The sequence below is a fragment of the Oncorhynchus masou genome, chromosome 29 (genome assembly GCF_036934945.1).
Source record: "Oncorhynchus masou masou isolate Uvic2021 chromosome 29, UVic_Omas_1.1, whole genome shotgun sequence".
Lineage (NCBI taxonomy): Eukaryota > Metazoa > Chordata > Actinopteri > Salmoniformes > Salmonidae > Oncorhynchus > Oncorhynchus masou.
Window position 1 is genome coordinate 35,494,781 of NC_088240.1, and position 22,691 is coordinate 35,517,471.

Sequence of the window (22,691 nt, forward strand, 5' to 3'; positions counted from 1 at the left end):
TACAATATATTGTCTTAGAATTTTATTATCCTAAATTTTCGTATAGCAGGGGAGTGAATATTTTACCCTAGAGCTAGTGTGCATTCAGCTGACGTGCATGACATTAGGGACCTCATCACAGTAGAGGAAGAGTAAAGAGTCCTAATGAATGGGAGGGAGGCCGTTGGTTCAAGAGTCGATACAGGAATAGAAATAATGAAGTCACTGTGGGGTTAGTAGCTGTTTATGTGGACAGTGACAAACCTAAAGCCCTGTGGTCCAATGGGAGGTATTCTGTCCCCTCAGGGTTCTAGCCAAAGACTCTGGTTCACATCTGCACGGTAATTGGGCGGATGTGTTGTCGCCATTTTTTTCAGATCTGGAATAACAAGGGTTGTTCTGGGACAGGGTTTAGTTTCCATTGTGCTTTAAAATAGATCACTCTTGCGGGAGACTGATGTTCCTGATATGACGCAAGATGACTGCTGGGACTTTTGTAAAGCAAACTGCAAAGCTTAAAGTCACTGTCCCTGCTGAATCACTTGTTGTACATGTGTTTCCAAGGTCACACACACCATGCACTCATCCATTTCAGTCCAAACACAAAAGAATGTGTCTTAGGTCTGCTGTATATGACTCATTTGAAAGAATGAGATGACACTCATGACGATTTGTATTACCTTCAAGGGCCTGTACGTATGTGTACTCACTCACTACTCACTCAACTCACTTTCTCTAACTGACTAGAGTTTAACCATGATTCTTGCAGCCAACAGGGAGACATGCAGATACTGCCTCTGGGTCTTACTCAGTTCAACACAAACCTTTGGGCTTGACAGTATGATTGAATCATTATAAGTCATTTCAGTGCTGATTCCCTTGCTTAATTTTCAAGAGAATTACTGATCAGTATTGCATGCCTATACTGTTGATTTAAGGATTTAATGAAGAGTGCCATTGACCCAAACGACGCTAGATAACGCTGATAGATACATTCTATTGAATTATTGTCTACGTTCTAGGTAAGGCATTTCCTTGTATGCTATTGATGAGATGATTATGAAATGCTAAGATATCCTGGACATATAGGAGAGATTTTAATATCAAGAAATTAAATGGCATTTATATATTATAGTCATTAGGGGGGAAAACATTATGAAAGCTGACACTTGGAAAACAGAAAAAGGAAAACAATGATGAAATTGCACCATGCAGGGTATAGTATATGTTTCCAGGCCATTCTAATTCAAACAGAATACTAATGACTTCATGCAAATTGAATTGTAAATAGCTTTTGCCATGTTGTTATTCATATTGTGGTATCAAAGTGTTTTCATTAAGTAAAACAGTGTGCACAGAAGCCACAGTACAATAACGCAAAATGCAGGACAGAATCTGCATGATTATGATTTCACTGTATGGGTGTCCTTAGTCCGTATCTAGTGACCATGATATTTTGTATACTGTGGGCGCGTGGGTGTAGGCCTATGTGTCGAAAGACACTATGACACGTGCTTGGAAGGTGTTGATATGTACTGGGACTTGTTAACAAAATATGTAACAAAACATGTATTGTACAGTTGAGAACTACCATCTGTACAATGGATGGAGAACAAAGAGAGTTTGTCCATTTGTGTTGCCCTCAATATTTCCTTTGAGAATGGATGAATGTTCAGTCATGGCTTACACAGTAGAGTCTATGATGTGATTAAGAGGATAAATATGATGAGTATCTTCATTAAATTTGCATTTTACTTTTCCACCTCTCAGGGTGCGCTTAAGGTTACTGTAGTGACGCTGCATGAACGATGAAAGACACCTAATGCATCTTATGTAACCCTTCTGCCTGTTCTCCTTCCTCTCTGTGTGTCTCCAGAGGTTTGTGGGGAACGTGAACGCTGATGGCGTCGTCCACCACAAGTTGTCCCACTCTATCAGAAGCCGCTTCCTGCGCTTCGTCCCGCTGGACTGGAACCCCAGTGGCTGGGTGGGACTCAGAGTGGAGGTGTACGGCTGTGCCTACAGTGAGTGACCAGACCACCAACATTACAGAAAACAAACGTGTTCAGCTAATATCATAATAACTCCATACACATTGAGCTAATATCTTAATGTTCTGGCATCTGTGATTCTAACCCATTTGGTATTCACTCTGTGGGACTCCTGGACTGCATTGGACATTGCTCTAACAAGAGCATGTTCAGACCTGTCCAGACTCTAACACTTGTCATTGGGGCTTGTCATCTGTCATGTGGCTGATTGTATCCCCATGTTGATGGTGGAATCCATGAGAAAATAGCATTATGCTAGCCAGTAATGTCATTGTAACCATCCTTTACATTGTTGCCCACTATTTAATAAGATATACAGTATGTGCTAACTGAAGAGACATTTCCTTCTGGCATGCCTTCCTTCCTACAAGATCAAAGCAAATACTGACGGAACACAGTCCTCACCAGTTAATAGAGGCAGACAGTGACAGCCAGCCAGGCGTGCCAGTTGAGAGCCAGTCTCTGCCTGGGTAATGCTAAATAAATAAAGGGGAGTAACTAGGACGCCTCTCACACACATTCTGAAGCAGCATTAACTGGATCAGCCAGTGAATTACTGCTTTGTGAAAGACAGTTACAATTAACCCTGAGTGAGCACTTTCATAATGCCGAACTGTTCCACAGCACGATCCCTGTATTAATATTGGATGAATGTGTGCTCTGCTAATAAATGCTGCGTGACATGCACCTCAATGTTAAAATGAAACTCCGGAGTGCTCTAACAACGAGCAAATACAGAGGGGAAGTGAAAAATCTTGGAGCCACGCAGTACCATTGAACATGTCATAGATGACAAAGTTGCACTTATAGGTAAGCCCTTGGAATCTGTATTCGGCTCATCATAATCATTATGGAAATCTTGCTGATAGGAAGGTCTGACTTTTATACATCCTCTAAAATGATTTAAAGACATGCATAAGATCCGGGCACAATCAATGAAAAATGTTGAAGTTAGCTGTCATTTGCTTAACTGTGGTCGGTACTGCCCAAATTAGCATGATTCAAACATAACATGTCTACTTTAATTACACCAACAGAAGAAATATTTCAACATTAGAATGCAGATTTAATTTCTTAATGTTCACACACTTATTGCAAATCTTGTTAATGTCAACTGAAGGGCTGTCCTTTGCCTGGAGACTGAATCACACCCATGTCTCTCCATCTCATTTTGTTTTTCATTCACTAGACCCTCAGACTTCAGATCAATGAAGGGTAAAACGATTTAACTTATTTTCACAGCTAATCACGTGAACAATTCTTACTTTTGTTCTGAATATTCCCCATAATTGCCATAATGCCTTATTGTAATTGACAAGGTTGGGTAGGTTACTTTCTAAATGTAATCTGTTACAGTTACTAGTTACCTGTCCAAAATTGTAATCAGTAATGTAACTTTTGGATTACATAAACTCAGCAATGTAATCTCATTACATTCAGTTAAGAGGCATTAGAAAAAGACAAAAATGTATGTTACCAATTTAATGACATCTATTGCAGGATAAATCTTTTTAAAGTTTACATAGCAGGCCATATATGGATGTTACATTTTACTTCATGGGTTGGTAATGTAGACTTCTTCTAGCCCATTGCTTTCTACTTGTCACGTTCTGACCCTTGTTCTTGTGTTATTTGTTTGTTTTAGTTGGTCAGGACGTGAGTTGGTTGGGCATTCTATGTTTTTGTGTTTCTAGGTTGTTTTCTGTGTTCGGCCTAGTATGGTTCTCAATCAGAGGCAGGTGTCGTTAGTTGTCTCTGATTGAGAATCATACTTAGGTAGCTTGGGTTTCACTGTTGTTTTGTGGGTGATTGTCTCCGTGTCTGTGTTTGTTCGCCACACAGTACTGTTTCGGTTTTGTTCACGTTCATTGTTTTGTATTCATTGAGTGTTCAGTTTATGTTTTTAAATAAACAACCATGGACACTTACCACGCCGCATCTTGGTTCGATCCTTGCTACACCTCTTCAGAGGAAGAGGAGGAAAACCTTTACACTACTACATATTATAATACGATTAAATTATATATATTCAAATACACATTTAGATTTGTGAACAGCCATCCACAACAACCACGTAAGGCGCAAATAGCTAAATGAGAGAGCAACAGTGTGATTCAAATCAATGCGCGATGTAGCTATCAACAATACAGTGGCAAGAAAAGGTTTGTGAACCCTTTGGAATTGCCTGGACTTCTGCATAAATTGGTCATAAAATTGTATCTGATCTTCATCTAAGTCACAACATTAGACATTAGATTACACAGTCTGCTTAAACTAATAACACAAACAATTATACGTTTTCATGTCTTTATTGAACACACCGTGTAAACATTGACAGTGCAGGGTGGACATTTTTTGTCAACCCTTGGATTTAATAACGGGTTGACCCTCCTTTGGCAGCAATAACCTCAACCAAATGTTTTCTGTAGTTGTGGATCAGTCTCAATTGGGATCAGGTCAGGACTGGGCCACTCCAGAAGGCATATTTTCTTCTGTTGAAGCCATTCTATCGTTGATTTACTTCTGTGTTTTGGGTTGTTGTCCTGTTTTATCACCCAACTTCTGTTGAGCTTCAATTATCGGACAGATAGCCTTACATTCTCCTGCAAAATGGCTTGATAAACTTGGGAATTCCATCAATGATATCAAGCTGTCCAGGCCCTGAGGCAGAAAGCCACTGCTGTAAAAAAGAAGAAGATCTGTGCCTCGACACAATCCTGAATCTGAGCTCTACGGGACAATTCCTTCGACTTCATGGCTTGGTATTTGCTCTGACCTTATGTCTACAGGTGTGTGCCTTTCTAAATGATCAATTGAATTGAATTTACCACAGGTGGACTCCAATCAAGTTTTAGAAACATCTCAAGAATGATCAATGGAAACATGATGCACCTGAGTTAAATTTTGAGTCTCATAGCAAAGGGTCTGAATACTTACGTAAATAAGGTATTGATTTTATTTCTATGGGGTATTGTGTGTAGATTGATGAGGATTTTTTTTATCCATTCTAGTATGAGGCTGAAACATGACAAAATGTGGAAAAAGGTTAGGGGTCTGAATACTTTCACAATGCAATGAATAAATATATACTGTACCAGTCAAAGGTTTGGACATAACTACTCATTCCAGGGTTTTTATTTATTATTACTATTTTCTACATTTTAGAATAATAGTGAAGACTTCAAAACTTTGAAATTACACATATGGAATCATGTATTAACCAAAAAATTGATAAACAAATCAAAATATATTTAATATTTGAGATTCTTCAAAGTAGCCTTGATAACAGCTTTGCACACTCTTGGCATTCAATCAACCAGCTTCATGCAATGCATTTCAATTAACAGGTGTGCCTTGTTAGAAGTAAATTTGTGGAATTTCTTTCTTTCTTAATGCGTTTGAGCCAATCAGTTGTGTTGTGACAAGGTAGGGGTGGTATACAGAAGATAGCCCTATTTGGTAAAATACTAAGATATTATGGCAAGAACAGCTCAAATAGGCAAAGAGAAACGACAGTCCATCATTGGTGCTATAATGAAACTGGCTATCATGAGGACTGGCACAGGAAAGGAAGACACAGTGTTACCTCTGCTGCAGAGGATAAGTTCATTTGAGTTACCAGCCTCAGAAATTGCAGCCCAAATAAACGCTTGACAGAGTTCAGGTAACGGACACATCTCAACAACAGCTGTTCAGAGGAGACTGCGTGAATAAGGCCTTCATAGTCAAATTTCTGTAAAGAAACCACTACTAAAGGACACCAATAAGAAGAAGAAATTTAGCTTGGGCCAAGAAACACAAGCAATGGATGTTAACCCGATGAAAATCTGTCCTTTGGTCTGATGAGTCCAAATTTGAGATTTTTGGTTCCAACCGCCGTGTGTTTGTGAGAGTTGGTGAACGGATGATTTTCACATGTGTGGTGTGATGGTGTGGGGGAGCTTTGCTGATGACATTGTCTGTGATTTATTTAGAATTTATTTAAGGCACACTTAACCTCTAGTGTCGAGCAATCCCGTATCCGGGAGCGTAATCATAGCCTCAAGCTCATTAGCATAACGCAACGTTAACTATTCAATGAAATCGCAAATTAAATGAAATAAATATATTGGCTCACAAGCTTAGCCTTGTGTTAACAACACTGTCATCTCAGATTTTCAAAATATGCTTTTCAACCATAGCTACAGAAGCATTTGTGTAAGAGTATTGATAGCTAGCATAGCATTAAGCCTAGCATTCAGCAGGCAACATTTTCACAAAAACAAGAAAAACATTCAAATAAAATCATTTACCTTTGAAGAACTTCGGATGTTTTCAATGAGACTCAGTTAGATAGCAGTTTTTCCAAAAAGGTTATTTGTGTAGGAGAAATCGCTCCGTTTTGTTCATCACGTTTGGCTAAGAAAAAAAAACGAAAATTCAGTCATGACAACACCAAACTTTTTTCCAAATTAACTCCATAATATCGACAGAAACATGGCAAACGTTGTTTAGAATCAATCCTCAAGGTGTTTTTTCACATATCTATTCGATGATAAATCATTCGTGGCAGTTGCCTTTCTCCTCTGAACCTAATGGAAAAGTGGACACAGCTGGAGATTGCGCAATAATTTCGACGGAGGACACCAAGCGAACACCTGGTAAATGTAGTCTCTTATAGTCAATCTTCCAATGATATGCCTACAAATACGTCACAATGCTGCAGACACCTTGGGGAAACGACAGAAAGTGTAGGCTCATTCCTGGCGCATTCACAGCCATATAAGGAGACATTGGAACACATCGCATTCAAAATCTGGGGCATTTCCTGTATGAAATTTCATCTTGGTTTCGCCTGTAGCATCAGCTCTGGGGCACTCACAGACAATATCTTTGCAGTTTTGGAAACGTCAGAGTGTTTTCTTTCCAAAGCTGTGAATTATATACATAGTCGAGCATCTTTTCGTGACAAAATATCTTGTTTAAAACTGGAACGTTTTGTTATCCAAAAATTAAAAGATTAAAATTATCGAAAAAGTTAACCAGCATGTGTTATTTCATAGTTTTGATATCTTCACTATTATTCTACAATGTAGAAAATAGTAAAACATTAAGAAAAACTGACTGATACTGTATATATATATTTATATTCTGGACTAATTTCTTTATTCTTTACTCTTTGGATTATGTGTGTCTTGTTTTTTATTGCTAGGTATTACTGCACTATTAGAGCTTGAAACACAAGCATTTTGCTGCACCTGAGATAACATCTGCAAATCTGTATACGTGACCAATAAACATAGATTTTGTTATTATTTTTACTTATTCGATTGAGTAAACAATTCTAAGAGGTAGGGCGATTCTAGAATTGTGTTTGTGTGTTTACGAACGTGTTAAACATTTTTTAAATACACGATAGCAAAGTCATGTCTTTGATACAATGTAATGTAAATGTTAGTTGAACAGCTTGCCCAAGCACGTCAAGTTTTCTCCTACTCATTGCTGATTCCCTTGTTTCTCTAGGCACATCACCCTCCCTCAGTTCTGTGTTGGAATAACAGGTGCATGTTAGAGATTGCATTATTTATTCAGACAGCTTTGCCTACAGAAACTGAATCCCATCAGAAAATATAATGTATTCAGGCTTTAAAAACAGGAATTCAACATTTCGCCTGCTGCTGAAGCTCACTACAGTATTTCTTCAGGTCAGGCCCATCCACATGAACTGAGCATGGAGCAGAGGCGCAGTGTTAGATAATGTATTAGACAGAGCTAGAGAGTTGTGATAAAAGTACCTCAGAATAAATAGAAAAAGTTTGACATATACTTCCAATCAGAATTTGTGGTGAAAAGTCAATTCTGTAAAAAGAAATGTAACTTGCCACTTCAATTCCTCTTAAAAGTACTGGCAACAGAAAACTCACAGCTCAGACGTGACACAGTGCCATAACTGAGGCCATTTTCTAAAAAGCAATGATTCTTTGATCTTCTTTCAATCCTCATCTAGAATCGTACGTGGCAGACTTTGATGGCAGAAGCTCCCTGCTCTACCGGTTTAACCAGAAGTCCATGAGCACGGTGAAAGATGTGATCTCACTGCGATTCAAGAGCCGCCAGGCTGAGGGGGTGCTGCTCCACGGAGAGGGTCAGAGGGGCGATTACATCACCCTGGAGCTGCACCGGGGCAGGCTGGCCCTCTACCTCAACCTGGGTGAGTTTGTTACACTGGGGCAGGCTGGCCCTCTATCTCAACCTGGGTGAGTTTGTCACACTGGGGCAGGCTGGCCCTCTACCTCAACCTGGGTGAGTTTGTTACACTGGGGAAGGCTGGCCCTCTACCTCAACCTGGGTGAGTTTGTCACACCGGGGCATGCTGGCCCTCTACCTCAACCTGGGTGAGTTTGTCACACCGGGGCAGGCTGGCCCTCTACCTCAACCTGGGTGAGTTTGTCACACCGGGGCAGGCTGGCCCTCTACCTCAACCTGGGTGAGTTTGTCACACCGGGGCAAGCTGGCCCTCTACCTCAACCTACGTAAGTTGCTGGCCCTGCACCTCAAACTTGCTCACATAGGTCAGGGGTTAGAGGTCAGAGATTAGAGATCATGGGTAACAGGACACACGGCACTCTGGGTAAGTATGGAGGAGTCCTTTGAACCTTAAAAGGAGTCAAGGAAGCAGTCTGGATGTTTGTATTCTACTCCCCTTCCAAATACCACTGCACCTGAGCTCCATTTACTAGCTGGACTCAGACTGTTAAGGATCCACATTGTGAGCAGTTGAGCTGGGAAAGATAATTCTTAAAGGACAACTGCACTTCCTGATTTGGCCTCATTTTCATCAATGCTCATTAAGAAAAGCTTGCTGCCATCACTTAATGCAAATGAGAGTTATCTTAAGGGGTGTGGTTTGATGTGGGTGTGTCTTTGCCATTCTATCAGAACAAACAAGGACAGTAGCTAGCCAGTTCTAGTTGAAATATCACTGAAAGCAAGCTGGCAACATTCATCAAAAATGTTGTCAGGTTTACTTGATTATGAGCTTGTCATAATCAAGCAAAAAACAAAAACAAAACAAAAATACATGTCATTCGTCAGATGCTTCGTAAACAACAGGTGTGGACTAACAATGAAATGCTTAATTAAGGGCCCTTATATAGAACAAGGAGGCCCGCACACTGTTAAAGCTCCCAATTCACTGCTTTATTGACAACGTTTCAATCCGAAATGGATCTTTGTCAGGGCCCTTTCCCACAATGCAGATAGAAAGAAAATAGAGAAATAATAGAAACGTTAAATATATATTTTATTTAACTAGACAAGTCAGTTAAGAACAAATTCTTATTTACAATGATTGCCTACCCCGGCTAAACCCGGGCCAATTGTACACCGCCCTATGGGATTCCCAATCATGGCAGGATGTAAGTGACACCTCTTGCACTGAGATGCAGTGCCTTAGACTGCTATGCCACTCAGGAGCCCAACATAACAATAAAAGTAATAACAATATAAGTATTTATAAATACACAATGAGTAACGCTAACTTTGCTATATACAAGGGGTAACAGCACCGAGTCGATGTGCATATGTCCTAGGTAATTGAGGTTGATAAGTTCAGTTGAAGTCGGATGTTTACATACACTTAGGTTGGAGTCATTAAAACATGTTTTTCAACCACTCCACAAATGTCTTGTTAACAAACTATAGTTTGGCAAGTCAGTTAGAACATCTACTTTGTGCATGACACAAGTCATTTTTCCAACAATTGTTTACAGACAGATTATTTCACTTATAATTAATGTATCACAATTCCAGTGGGTCAGAAGTTTACATACACTAAGTTGACTATCTTCAAACAGCTTGGAAGATTCCAGAAAATTATGTCATGACTTTAGAAGCTTCTGACATCATTTGAGTCAATTGGAGGTGAACCTGTGGCTGTATTTTAAGGCCTACCTTCAAACTCAGTGCCTCTGCTTGACATCATGGGAAAATCAAAAGAAATCAGCCAAGTCCTCAGAAAAAAGACCTCCACAAGTCTGGTTCATCCTTGGGAGCAATTTCAAAAGTTACCACATTCATCTGTACAACCAATAGTACGCATGATACTGATGCGTTCTGTCTTCTAGAAATGAGCGTACTTTGGAGTGAAAAGTGCAAATCAATCCCAGAACAACAGCAAAGGACCATGTGGAGATGCTGGAGGAAACAGGTACAAAGTATCTATATCCACAGTAAAACGAGTCCTATATCGACATACCTTGAAAGGCCGCTCAGCAAGGAAGAAGCCACTGCTCCAAAACCGCCATAAAATAGCCAGACTATTTGCAACTGCACATGGGTACAAAGATCATAGTTTTTGGAGAAATGTCCTCTGGTCTGATGAAACAAAAAATAGAACTGTTTGGCCATAATGACCATCGTTATGTTTGGAGGAAGAAGGGGGAGGCTTGCAAGCCGAAGTACACCATCCCAACCGTGAAGCACGGGGGTGGCAGCATCATGTTGTGGGTGTGTTTTGCTGCAGGAGGGACTGGTGCACTTCACAAAATGGATGGCATCATGAGGAAGAACAATAATGTGCATATATTGAAGCTAATCTCAAGACATCAGTCAGGAAGTTAAAGCTTGGTCACAAATGGGTCTTCCAAATGGACAATGACCCCAAGCATACTTCCAAAGTTGTGGCAAAATGGCTTAAGGACAAATAAGTCCAGGTATTTCAGTGGCCATCACAAAGCCAAGGAGGCCTATAAACCTGACTCAGTTACACCAGCTCTGTCAGGAGGAATGTGCCAAAATTCACCCACCTTTTTGTGGAAAGCTTGTGGAAGGGTATCCGAAATGATTGACCCAAGTTAAACAATTTAAAGGCAATGCTACCAAATACTAATTGAATGTATGTAAACGTCTGACCCACTGGGAATGTGATGAAAGGAATCAAAGCTGAAATAAATCACTCTATTATTCTGACATTTCACATTCTTAAAATATAGTGGTGATCCTATCTGACCTAAGACAGGGAAATTCTACTCAGATTAAATATCAGGAATTGTGAAAATCTGAGTTTAAGTGTATTTGGCTAAGGGGTAATGTAATCTTCCAACTTCAACTATACGTACTGTATAACTAGGAATAAAGTGACAAATAGCAAACTGTAGCATCAGGGTATGTGATGAGTCAAAAAGGTTAGTGAAAAAGGTTTAATGCAGATAGTTTGGGTAGCTATTTGGTTAACAATTTAACTAACATGGCTTGGGGGAGAAGCTGTTCAAGGTCCTGTTGGTTCCAGACTTGCCATGCGGTAGCAGTGTCTCCTCTACTCCCATTCCTCCTCCGGCCTCCGGCATGCTATCTACCGGTCCTGGTATCCATCATTATGTGCACCTGCAAGTCATCATCAGACACACCTGGACTCCATTACCTCACTTATTACCTCCCCTATATCTGGCACTCCCTTTGGGTCTTTCCTTAGGTTCGTTCTGAAAGTATTCACTCATCCAGACATTCTGTTGTGTTACAGCCTGAATTCAAAATTGATTACATTCAGATTTTTGGTCACTGTCCTATTCAAAATACCCCATAATGTCAAAGTGGAATTATGTTTTAAGATATTTTTACAAATTAATTAAAAGTGAAAAGCTGAAAAGTCTTGAATCAATCAGTATTCAACCCCTTTGTTAAGGCAAGCATAAATAAGTTCAGGATTAGATATTTGCTTAACAAGTCACATAATATTTGCACAAACTCGCTCAGTGTGCAATAATAGTGTTTGACATGATTTTTGAATGACTACCTCATCTCTGTATCCACATATACAATTATCTGTAAGTTGGCCAGTGAATTTCAAACACACATACAGTCACAAAGACCAGGGAGGTTTCCAGTGGCTCACAAAGAAGGGCACCTACTGGTAAATGGGTAAATCATGTAAAAGCAGACATTGAATATCCCTTTGAGCATGGTGAAGTTATTCATTACAATTTGAATGGTGTATCAATACACCAAGTTACAACAAAGATACAGGCATCCTTCCTAACTCAGTTGTCGGAGAGGAAGGAAACTGGAAAATCAGAGATTTCACCATGAAGCCAATAGTGACTTTAAAACAGTTGCAGAGTTTAACGGCTGTGATAGGAGGAAACTGAGGATGGATTATCAAGATTGTAGTTACTCCACAATACTAATCTATTTGACATAGTGAAAAGAAGGAAGGCTGTACAGAATAAAGCCTGTACTTTTTGTACTGAATACAAATCAAATCAATCAAATCAAATTCTATTTTTCACATACACATGGTTAGCAGATGTTAATGCGAGTGTAGCAAAATGCTTGTGCTTCTAGTTCCGACAATGCAGTAATAACCAACGAGTAATCTAATCTAACAATTCCAAAACTACTACCTTATACACACAAGTGTAAAGGGATAAAGTATATGTACATAAAGATATATGAATGAGTGATGGTACAGAACGGCATAGGCAAGATGCAGTCGATGGTATCAAGTACAGTATATACATATGAGATGAGTAATGTAGGGTATGTAAACAAAGTGGCATAATTTAAAGTGGCTAGTGATACATGTATTACATAAAGATGCAGTAGATGATAGAGTACATTATATACATATACATATGAGATGAGTAATGTAGGGTATGTAAACATTATATTAAGTAGCATTGTTTAAAGTTGCTAGTGATATATTTTTACATCAATTTCCATTATTAAAGTGGCTGGAGTTGAGTCAGTGTGTTGGCAGCTGCCACTCAATGTTAGTGGTGGCTGTTTTCCAGTCTGATGGCCTTGAGATAGAAGCTGTTTTTCAGTCTCTTGGTCCCTGCTTTAATGCACCTGTACTGACCTCGCCTTCTGGATGATAGCGAGGTAAACAGGCAGTGGCTCGGGTGGTTGTTGTCCTTGATGATCTTTATGACCTTCCTGTAACATCGGGTGGTGTAGGTGTCCTGGAGGGCAGGTAGTTTGCCCCCGGTGATGCGTTGTGCAGACCTCACTACCCTCTGGAGAGCCTTACGATTGTGGGCAGAGCAGTTGCCGTACCAGGCGGTGATACAGCCCGACAGGATGCTCTCGATTGTGCATCTGTAGAAGTTTGAGTGCTTTTGGTGACAAGCCAGATTTCTTCAGCCTCCTGAAGTTGAAGAGGCGTCGCCGAGCCTTCTTCACGACGCCGTCTGTGTGGGTGGACCATTTCAGCTTGTCTGTGATGTGTACGCCGAGGAACTTAAAACTTACTACCCTCTCCACCACTGTCCCGTCGATGTGGATAGGGGGGTGATCCCTCTGCTGTTTCCTTAAGTCCACAGTCATCTTCTTTGTTTTGTTGACGTTGAGTGTGAGGTTATTTTCCTGAAACCATAGTCCGAGGGCTCTCACCTCCTCCCTGTAGGCCATCTCGTCGTTGTTGGTAATCAAGCCAACCACTGTAGTGTCGTCTGCAAATTTGATGATTGAGTTGGAGGCGTGCATGGCCACGCAGTCGTGAGTGAACAGGGAGTACAGGAGAGGGCTCAGAACGCACCCTTGTGGGGCCTCAGTGTTGAGGGCGACTGGGTGGCGGCCCGTCAGGAAGTCCAGTACCCAGTTGCACAGGGCGGGGTCGAGACCCAGGGTCTCGAGCATGATGACGAGTTTGGAGGGTACTATGGTGTTAAATGCTGAGCTGTAGTCGATGAACAGCATTCTCACATAGGTATTCCTCTTGTCCAGATGGGTTAAGGCAGTGTGCAGTGTGGTTGCGATTGCGTCGTCTGTGTACCTATTTGGGCAGTAAGCAAATTGGAGTGGGTCTAGGGTGTCAGGTAGGGTGGAGGTGATATGGTCCTTGACTAGTCTCTCAAAGCACGGAAGTGAGTGCTACGGGGGGTAGTCGTTTAGCTCAGTTACCTTAGCTTTCTTGGGAACAGGGACAATGGTGGCCCTCTTGAAGCATGTGGGAACAGCAGACTGGGATAAGGATTGATTGAATATGTCCGTAAACACACCAGCCAGCTGGTCTGCGCATGCTCTGAGGACGCGGCTGGGGATGCCGTCTGGGCCTGCAGCCTTGCGAGGCTTAACACGATTAAATGTTTTACTCACGTCGGCTGCAGTGAAGGAGAATCCGCATGTTTTGGTAGCAGGCCGTGTCAGTGGCACTGTATTGTCCTCAAAGCGGGCAAAAAAGTTATTTAGTCTTGTCTGGGAGCAAGACATCCTGGTCCGTGACGTGTTATGTTTGTGTCAAATCTAATACAACACATTACTGAGTACCACTCTCCATATTTTCAAGCATAGTGGTGGCTGCATCATGTTATGGGTATGCTTGTAATTCTTAAGGACGGTGGAGTTTGTCAGAATAAAAATTACATGGAATGGAGCTAAGCACAGTCAAAATCCTATTGGAAAACCTACTTCAGTCTGCTTTCCAACAGACACTGGGAGATGAATTCACCTTTCAGCAGTACAATAACCTAAAACACAATGCCAAATATACACTGTAGTTGTTACCAAAAAGACAGTGAATATTCCTAAGTGGCCAATTTACAGTTTTGACATAAATCTACTTAAAAAGGTATGGTAACAACTGAAAGAGGTTGTCTAGAAAAGGTCAACAACCAATTTGACTGAGCTTGAAGAATTTTTAAAAGAATAATGGGCAAATGTTGCACAATCCAGGTGCGGAAAGCTCTTAGAGACTTACACAGAAAGACTGTGTATATACAAAGACATATGTAATTGTTGCCAAAGGTGCATCTACAAAGTATTGACTCAGGGGTGTGAATACTTATGTAAATTAGATATTTATGTATTCCATTTCAATTCATATGTTAAAATTTCCAAAACATGTTTTCACTTTGTCATTATTGGGTATTGTGTGTTACAACATATTTTGGAATGTTTTTATTCTGTACAGACTTCCTTCACAATGTCTAAAAACATGCCCTAACAAGCAAAAGAGGCTTGCACATAGTGTGGAAAAATTGCTTTTATTTACCTTTGTTTCACAGTAGCTTTATGCAGTTACAGCTAAAATGACCCCCATTTTCTCCAAAATACAATAGTCAGGATACTTGTCCACACGATTAAGCATGTATTTAAGGTAGCAAAAATGACATTCATTTTCGACCAAATGAGCAGTTACTGACATTTTGCTTGGAACGGCAGTGTAGATGGGTGAGGGAAAAAAACTATTTAATCCATTTTGAATTCAGGCAATAACACAAGAAAATGTGGAATACAGTGGCTTGTGAAATAATTCACCCCTCTTGGCATTTTTCCTATTTTGTTGCCATACAACCTGGAATTAAAATAGATTTTTGGGGGGTTTGTATCATTTGATTTACACAACATGCCTACCACTTTGTAGATGATTTTTTTTTATTGTGAAACAAATAAGAAATAAGACAAAAAAGACAGAACACTTGAGCTTGCATAACTATTCACCCCCCAAAGGCAATACTTTGTAGAACCACCTTTTGCCGGAATTATAGCTGCGTGTCTCTTGGGGTATGTCTTTATAAGCTTGGAACATCTAGCCATTGGGAATTTTGCCCATTCCTCCAGGCAAAACTGCTCCAGCTCCTTCAAGTTGGATGGGTTCCGCTGGTGTATTAAGTCATGCCACAGATTCTCAATTGGATTGAAGTCTGGGCTTTGACTAGGCCATTCCAAGACATTTAAATGTTTCCCCTTAAACCACTTGAGTGTTGCTTTAGCAGTCTGCTTAGTCTCATTGTCCTGCTGGAAGGTGAACCTCCGTCCCAGTCTCAAATCTTTGGAAGACTGAAACAGGTTTTCCTCTCGAATTTCCCTGTATTTATCGCCATTCAACATTCCTTCAATTCTGACCAGTTCCCCAGTCCCTGCCGATGAAAAACACCCCCACAGCATGATGCTGCCACCACCATGCTTCACTGTGGGGATGGTATTCTCGGGGTGATGAGAGGCGTTGGGTTTGCGCCAGACATAGCATTTTCCTTGATGGCCAAAAAGCTACATTTTAGTCTCATCTGATCTCCCACTCTCATCTGATCTCATCTCATCTCCCACATGCCTTTTGCGAACACCAAACGTGTTGGCTTATTCTTTTCTTTAAGCAATGGCTTTTTTCTGACCACTCTTCCGTAAAGCCCACCTCTGTGGAGTTAACGGCTTAAAGTGGTCCTATGGACATATACCTATGGACATATACTTACTATTATACTTGTTATTATTGGACCATGCTGGTCATTTATGAACATTTGAACATCTTGGCCATGTTCTGTTATAATCTCCACCCGGCACAGCCAGAAGAGGACTGGCCACCCCACACTGCCTGGTTCCTCTCTAGGTTTCTTCCTAGGTTTTGGCCTTTCTATGGAGTTTTTCCTAGCCACCGTGATTCTACACCTGCATTGCTTGCTGTTTGGGGTTTTAGGCTGGGTTTCTGTACAGCACTTTGAGATATCAGCTGATGTACGAAGGGCTATATAAATAAATTTGATTTGATTTGATATACTCCAATCTCCACTGTGGAGCTTTGCAGCTCCTTCAGGGTTATCTTTGGTCTCTTTGTTGCCTCTCTGATTAATGCCCTCCTTGCCTGGTCTGTGGGTTTTGGTGGGCGGCCCTCTCTTGGCAGGCTTGTTGTGTTGCCATATTCTTTCAATCTTTTAAAAATGGATTTAATGGTGCTCCGTGAGATGTTCAAAGTTTCGGATATTCTTTTAAAACCCAACCCTGATCTGTACTTCTCCACAACTTTTCCCTGACCTGTTTGGAGAGCTCCTTGGTCTTCATGGTGCCGCTTGCTTGGGGGTGCCCCTTGCTTAGTGGTGTTGCAGACTCTGGGGCCTTTCAGAACAGGTGTATATATACTGAGATCATGTGACAGATCATGTGACACTTTGATTGCACACAGGTGGACTTTATTTATCTAATTATGTGACTTCTGAAGGTAATTGGTTTCACCAGATCTTATTTACGGGGTTCATAGCAAAGGGGGTGAATACATATGCACGCACCACTTTTCCGTAAAAAAATGTGTATTTATTTTTTTCACATGACCAATTTGGACAATTTTGTGTATGTCCATTACATGAAATCCAAATAAAAATCCATTTCAATTATAGGTTGGAATGCAACAACATAGGAAAAATACCAATGGGGGTGAATACATTCGCAAGCCACTGGAGTATGGAGTATGAATACTTTCTAAAGCACTATACTGTTGGTGTTCCTTTTGTCCAAATGGGAACGGGCAGTGTGGAGTGCAATAGAGATTGCATCATCTGTGGAGCTGTTGGGGCGGTATGTGGATCCAGTGTGTCTGGGATGATGGTGTTAATGTGAGCCATGGCCAGCCTTTCAAAGCATTTGATGGCTATAGATGTGAGTGCTACGGGGCGATAGTCATTTAGACAGGTTACCTTGGCATTCTTGGGCACAGGGACTATGGTGGTCTGCTTGAAACATGTAGGTATAACAATCTGGGTCAGGGAGAGTTTAAAAATGTCAGTGAAGTCACTTGCCAGCTGGTCAGCGCATGCTCTGAGTACACGTCCTGGTAATCCCTGTGGCCCTGCTGCCTTGTGAATGTTAACCTGTTTCACAGTAGAACCGCTGGGCCTTGACGGACCCCCCTTCAAGCTAATTATATTCTCACAGTGTAATTAATATATTTAATTTATGCTAATGCAAAAATAATCACTTGGTTGTGTTTATGAAGGCCTTGGGTAACATTAGAATCAGGGTTGGGCGGTATTCAGACTTTCGTATTTTCACATCGTCCTTCTCTCATACCGGCATATACAGTATTACTGGCTTAGTACACAAGGGGGCGCCAAATAACACATAAAAAGCCCATTGTGTTTCTATTATCTGCTTACAAAATGAGCATAATTAATAGCGAATTTCAATGGAGGCTGCTAGCTAAATATGCTAGGGAGCTCAAATGAAAATAAACAAATTGCAAATATAGGCAATCCAGCTCATAAATTTAGACATAGGTAGGAGCTACCCAATGTCATTTTGGTGAGTTTGTACATTTACAAGTGAATGTGAGAGAGACATTTTGCAACTGAACAAAGTTTTGAGGCTTGCTTGTCTGAAAGACCAGTACTGGCTCTGGAGCAGCATGTGTAGGCTACACGCTCAATCTGTGTTCAGTCATTAGGGCGACAGGCCTGCCTTCTCTGCTTAGAGAAGAGGGGAGAGTTGAAGATGGACCCTGTTCGGAGAAGAGGGGAGAGGAGAAGATGGGCCAAGAACAGAGAGGAGAAAATACGCAAGGAATTCAAGATAGCATTGGCAGCTGTACAAATAACTAATCCAAAGGGCTTTGACTTCTCAAACATGGCAGAAAACAAACACAATATGATGCCCTGTCACCTTATTAATTCAGCAACTTACTTAGATTAACTAGATTAACTAAGTTAAATTTAGGGGTCAGGCTAATACAGAATTCCGCATTTTTCACATAGGGTTATTAAGTATAAAACACATAAGAAATACTTGCTGCATTTTGTAAACACAGATGTAAATAGCTTCTTATTGTAATTTCTGCATGGCATCAAACACATTTAGTGCTTCAGTTGCACTTCTCAACTCAGATGATAATTCAATAACAGGCATTCTATCAGCAGACCTGGCTCTGACTGATGTGTAGATAATTTTCTACTTTTTTCTTGGTGTAGCCAGCCTACTTTTCTCTGGTAAAATGATAAATTGACTGAAGCTGGCTACATTCTTTCTATGATAAACATGATAAATATGGTGGCCATGCATCATTTTTGTAAGCTAATTTACCTGTGTGACTACCAGCCAAACGCAAGTATAAACACCATGGGACCAGGCAGCCATCATACTGCTCAGGAAGGAGACTTATTCTGTCTCCTAGAGATGTACGTACTTTGGTGCGAAAAGTGCAAATCAATCCAAGAACAACAGCAATGGACCTTGTGAAGATGCTGGAGGAAACAGGTACAAAGGTATCTATATCCACAGTAAAACAAGTCCTATATCGATATAACCTGAAAGGTCGCTCAGCAAGGAAAATGTCACTACTCCAAAACCGCCATAAAAAGCCAGACTAATGTTTGTAACTGCACATGAGGACAAAGATCGTACTTTTTGGAGAAATGTCCTCTGGTCTCATGAAACAAAAGTAGAACTGTTTGGCCATAATGACCATCGTTATATTTGTAGGATAAAGGGGAGGCTTGCAATCCGCAGAACACCATCCCAACGATGAAGCACAGGGGTGGCAGCATCATGTTGTGTGAGTGCTTTGCTGCAGGAGGGACTGGTGCACGTCAGAAAATAGATGGCGCATGAGAAAGAAAATTATGTGGATATATTAAAGCAACATCTCAAGACATCAGTCAGAAAGTTAAAGCTTGGTCACAATGGGTCTTCCAAATGGACAATGAACCCAAGCAGACTCCCAAAGTTGTGGCAAAATTACTTAAGGATAGCAAAGTTAAGGTATTGGATTGGCCATCACAAAGCCCTGACCTCAATCCTATAGAAAATGTGTGGGCAGAACTGAAAAAGTGTGTGCGAGCAAGAAGGCCTACAAATCTGACTCAGTTACACCAGCTCTGTTAGGAGGAGTGGGATAAAATTCACCCAACTTATTGTGGGAATCTTGTGAAAGGCTACCTGAAACGTTTGACCCAAGTTAAACAATTTAAAGGCAATGCTACCAAATACTAATTGAGTGTATGTAAACTTCTAACCCACTTGGAATGTGATGAAAGATATAAAATCTGAAAGAAATGTTATTTCATTTTTTATATGACCTTTATTTAACCAGGTAGGCTAGTTGAGAACAAGTTCTCATTTAAAACTGTGACTTGGCCAAGATAAAGCAAAGCAGTGTGACACAAACAACAACACAGAGCTACACATGGAATAAACAAACATACAGTCAATAATACAATAGAAAAAGTCTATATATAGTGTGTGCAAATGAGGTGGATAAGGGAGGTAAGGAATACAATATAGCAATTAAGCACTGGAGTGATAGATGTGCAAAAGATGAGTGTGCAAGTAGAGATACTGGAGGGAAAAGGAGCAAAATAAATAAATACCAGTATGGGGATGAGGTAGTTGGATGGGCTATTTACAGATGGGCTATGTACAGGTGCAGTGATCTGTGAGCTGCTCTGACAGCTGGTACTTAAAGCTAGTGAGGGAGATATGAATCTCCAGCTTCAGTGATTTTGCAGTTCGTTCCAGTCATTGGCTGCAGAGAACTGGAAGGAAAGGTGGCCAAAGGAGGAATTGGCTTTGGGGGTGGCCAGTGAAATATACCTTCTGGAGCGTGTGCTATGGGTGGGTGGGTGACCAGTGAGCTGAGGTAAGGCCAGGGCTTTACCTAGGAAAGACTTATAGATGACCTGGAGCCAGTGGGTTTGGCAACGAATATGAAGCGAGGGCCAGCCAACAAGAGCATACAGGTCGCAGTGGTGTGTCGTATATGGAGCTTTGGTGACAAAAAGGATGGCACTGTGATAGACTGCATCCAATTTGTTGAGAAGAGTGTTGGATGCTATTTTGTAAATGACATCGCCGAAGTCAAGGATGGCAGTCATTTGAGAAACCAAGGCTTTTGAGTTAGCCGATAAGAATGTGGTGATTGACAGAGTCGAAGGCCTTGGCCAGGTTGATGAATACAGCTGCACAGTATTGTCTCTTATTGATGGCAGTATTGTCTCTTATGATATTGTTGAGGACCTTGAGCATGGCTGAGGTGCACCCATGACCAGCTCGGAAACCAGATTGCATAGCGGAGAAGGTACGGTGGGGTTCTAAATGGTCGGTGAACTGTTTGTTAACTTGGCATTTGAATACCTTAGAAAGGCAGGGTAGGATAGATGTGGGTCTAGAGTGTCTCCCCCATTGAAGAGGCGGATGACCGCGGCTGCTTTCCAATCTTTGGAGATCTCAGATGATACGAAAGAGAGGTTGAACAGGATAGTAATAGGGGTTGCAACAATTTCTGAGGATAATTTTAGAAAGAGAGGGTCCAGATTGTCTAGCCCACCTGATTTGTAGGGGTATAGTATTTTCAGCTCTCAGAACATCACCTATCTGGATTTGGGTGAAGGAGAAATGTGGGAGGTTTGGGCATGTTGCTGTGGGGGGTACAGGGCTGTTGACCGGGGTAGGGGTAGCCAGGTAGAAAGCATGGCCAGCCGTAGACAAATGCTTATAGAAATTCTCAATTATTGTGGATTTATCGGTGGTGACAGTGTTTCCTAGCCTCAGTGCCTTGGGCAGCTGGGAGAAGGTGCTCTTATTCTCCATGGACTTTACAATGTCCCAGAACGTTTTGGAGTTTGTGCTACAGGATGCACATTTCTGGTTCTGGTTTCCTAGTTCTACATTTTTTGAATGGGGCATGCTTATTTAAGATGGTGAGGAAAGCACTTTTAAAGAATAACCAGGTGTCCTCTACTGACTTAATAAGGTCAATGTCCTTCCAGGACACCCAGGCCAGGTAGTTTAGAATGGTCTGCTCACTGAAGTGTTTTAGGGAGCATTTGACAGTGTTGAGTGGTGGATCTTTTGACCGCAGACCAATTACGAACGCAGGCAATGAGGCAGTGATCGCTGAGATCCTGGTTGAAGACAGCAGAGGTGTATTTGGAGAGCAGGCTGGTTAGGATGATATCTATGAGGGTGCCCATGTTTATGGATTTGGGGTTGTACCTGATAGGTTCATCGATAATTTGGGTGAGATTGAGGGCATCAAGCTTAGATTGTAGGATGGCTGGTGTGTTAAGCATGTCCCAGTTTAGGTTCCCTAACAGAATGAGCTCTGAAGATAGATGGGAGGCAATCAATTCACATATGGTCTCCAGGGCACAGCTGGGGGGCAGAAGGTGGTCTATAGCAAGCATCAACTGTGAGAGACTTGTTTCTGGAAAGGTGGATTTTTAAAAGTAGATAGCAACTCCGCCCCCGTTGGCAGTTCTAAATGTCAAATAAAATAAAATTTTATTTGTCACATACACATCAAGATTGTAGTTACTCCACAAGCAGATGTTAATGCGAGTGTAGCAAAATGCTTGTGCTTCTAGTTCCGACAATGCAGTAATAACCAACAAGTAATCTAACTAACAATTCCAAAACTACTGTCTTATACACACAAGTGTAAGGGGATAAAGAATATGTACATAAAGATATATGAATGAGTGATGGTACAGAGCAGCATAGGCAAGATACAGTAGATGGTATCGAGTACAGTATATACATATGAGATGAGTATGTAAACAAAGTGGCATAGTTAAAGTGGCTAGTGATACATGTATTACATAAAGATGCAGTAGATGATATAGAGTACAGTATATACGTATACATATGAGATGAATAATGTAGGGTATGTAAACATTATATTAGGTAGTATTGTTTAACCTGTTACATCTATGGGGGCGCTATTTCATTATTGGATAAAAAAACGTGCCCGTTTTAAGCTCAATATTTTGTCGCAAAAAGATGCTCGACTATGCATATAATTGACAGCTTTGGAAAGAGAACACTCTGACGTTTCCAAAACTGCAAAGACATTGTCTGTGAGTGCCCCAGAACTGATGCTACAGGCGAAACCAAGATAAAACTTCAAACAGGAAATGAGCAGGATTTTTGAGGCTCTGTTTTTCATTGCCTCCTTATATGGCTGTGAATGCGCAAGGAATGAGC

At 41.0% G+C, this 22,691-nt stretch overlaps 1 protein-coding gene across 1 annotated transcript in view; it reads left to right on the plus strand.

Moving 5' to 3' along the window:
• The window catches only part of LOC135519409 (contactin-associated protein-like 5), a 124,076-nt gene that overhangs the window by 35,620 nt on the left and 65,765 nt on the right, over positions 1-22,691 (plus strand). The window contains exons 4-5 of the mRNA XM_064944613.1: positions 1,856-2,003; positions 8,017-8,220. Of these exons, the coding sequence (XP_064800685.1) occupies positions 1,856-2,003; positions 8,017-8,220 (352 nt within the window). The remainder of the gene's footprint in view (positions 1-1,855; positions 2,004-8,016; positions 8,221-22,691) is intronic.